At 61.6% G+C, this 1,819-nt stretch overlaps 1 protein-coding gene across 1 annotated transcript in view; it reads left to right on the forward strand.

The window, feature by feature from the left end:
- LOC104403898 (AT-rich interactive domain-containing protein 3A-like) overlaps window positions 1-655 on the forward strand; it is a gene marked incomplete at its 5' end in the record, with an annotated part of 6,380 nt that extends 5,725 nt beyond the window's left edge. The window contains one exon of the mRNA XM_010012186.1: window positions 513-655. Within this exon, the coding sequence (XP_010010488.1) occupies window positions 513-655 (143 nt within the window). The remainder of the gene's footprint in view (window positions 1-512) is intronic.
- Window positions 656-1,819: the final 1,164 nt, after the last annotated feature.

Genomic DNA, 1,819 nt, shown 5'->3' on the forward strand with positions numbered 1-1,819 from the left:
GGATGGAGGTATGGACGGATGGACAAATGCACTTGGCCGCTGAAGTACAAAAAGGCACCCTCACCATGGGTGAGGAGCAGACAGGGCTGGGATTTGGGGTCACCCCATGCTGGTGTGCTTGAGAGTCTCTGGCTGTTTGCAGAGAATGGTATTGGGTGCAGGGGAAGATGTTGGGGTGCTTTGCTGGAGCAGAGGCTTCTTTGGGGTACCGATGTGCACCTACCTTTCATCCCACACCCTCCAGCTCCCTGCCTGCACAGCTGAGACACCCCCAGTTAAAATCTATGGCTTTTCCTTCAGGACTTAAATATTTAACAGGCTGGAAAGGTCAGGGGCTCCCAGGCGGATGGTCCTGGGACACTCCACAGGCTGCCCCAGTCGGGTGAGGGTGGCTGGGCTGGCGGAGACACCAAAGTGATGGGAGGAATGGAGCCCCCAGGGGTGCTGGGGCCCATGAGAGCAGGGCCCCCAGCCCGTGGCTTGCCATAACCCCCTTTGCTTTTGCTCCCCAGGTGTCCTGTTTGCCCGCCGGCCCCCAGCACCCCCGGCACACAGGGGAGGGAGCACCCAGAGCCGGCCGAACCCCATGCCTGCCCCGAACCCACTGCTCCCAGCCCCCTCGCACAACCACACTCCCACCAGCACCTTGCCATAAGGGGAGATGCACACCCCTCCCCCGATGGAGGTCCCCAGAGCCTGGGGGGGCTGAGCTGTGGGACCCACCTGGGACACCAAGGTGGGATGGGGGACCCAAAGGTGCCTCTTGCTGCAATACTGAGCTGTGTCCATGCAAGGCTGTGAGCACCCACGTGGCCCCTTTTGTCCCTTATCCCCATGATTGGGGTCCCTTCCACGCGCATGCCCTTGGACATACACATCATCCTTCCCTGGTGCATCCATCCATCCCCCACACAGCTCCTGCCTGCCCTGCTGCCCGGGGCACCCCTGGGCCCCGCATGCTGCACCCCCTACACACTGCAGCCCCTGTGCCCTCATCGGTGCATGTAAGTGCAGCCTCTATACACATCCTGACGGGTACACTGCATCCTCCACGTTGCCACACTCAATGCATCTCTTGCATACTGTCTCCATTACACACATCTCTGTGCACATGGCGTTCCTTATACACATTCTCGATGCATACACTGCATCACCTGCACGTTAGATCCCTTACACACATGCCCAGTGCACACACCCTTGGTGCCCACATTACCTCACCTGTGCACACCCTCAGTGCAAACACTGCATCCCCTATACCCTGCATCCCCTATATACTGCATCCCCGATATACTGCACCTCCTACCCTCTGCAGACCCCCCTGCACAGCCCTCCTGCACTGCCTGGGCTTGCTGCCTCCATCCTGAGACACCCCCAGGGTCCTGGGTGTCCGCTGTCCACCCCAGGGTGGTGGCATCTCAGCCCCCCAAGTCCTCACTCAGCTAAGGGTTCACCCTGGGGAGCAGACACTGGGGAAACTGGTGGGACTGGTGGGAGTGAGATGTGACAGGTGGAAATGGGGATTATTGGAGTGGGAGTGGGGATTGTGCACTGGAAGGAGCTTGTTGGGGGGGGATGGACAGGGCAGGGAGGCCCAGCAGTGCCCCCCACCACCAAAGACTGCCCAGTTGCTGGGGTCCCCAGATGGGGGGCAAGGGGACAGTGGGCACTCCGAACTACCTCGTTGGGGCCAGGCGGGCGCCTCCTCCACCCGCTTGCACCCCTGGGTGCCAAAGCAGGTGAGCGTGGAGCAACGTTCACCTCTACCTCAGCGCGGGGGGCCGGGGCTCGGTGCCGCCGGGCTCCCCGCCCTGGCACTCCC

This window comes from Nestor notabilis, unplaced genomic scaffold (assembly GCF_000696875.1).
Source record: "Nestor notabilis isolate BGI_N333 unplaced genomic scaffold, ASM69687v1 scaffold19013, whole genome shotgun sequence".
NCBI classification, from domain to species: Eukaryota; Metazoa; Chordata; class Aves; order Psittaciformes; family Psittacidae; genus Nestor; species Nestor notabilis.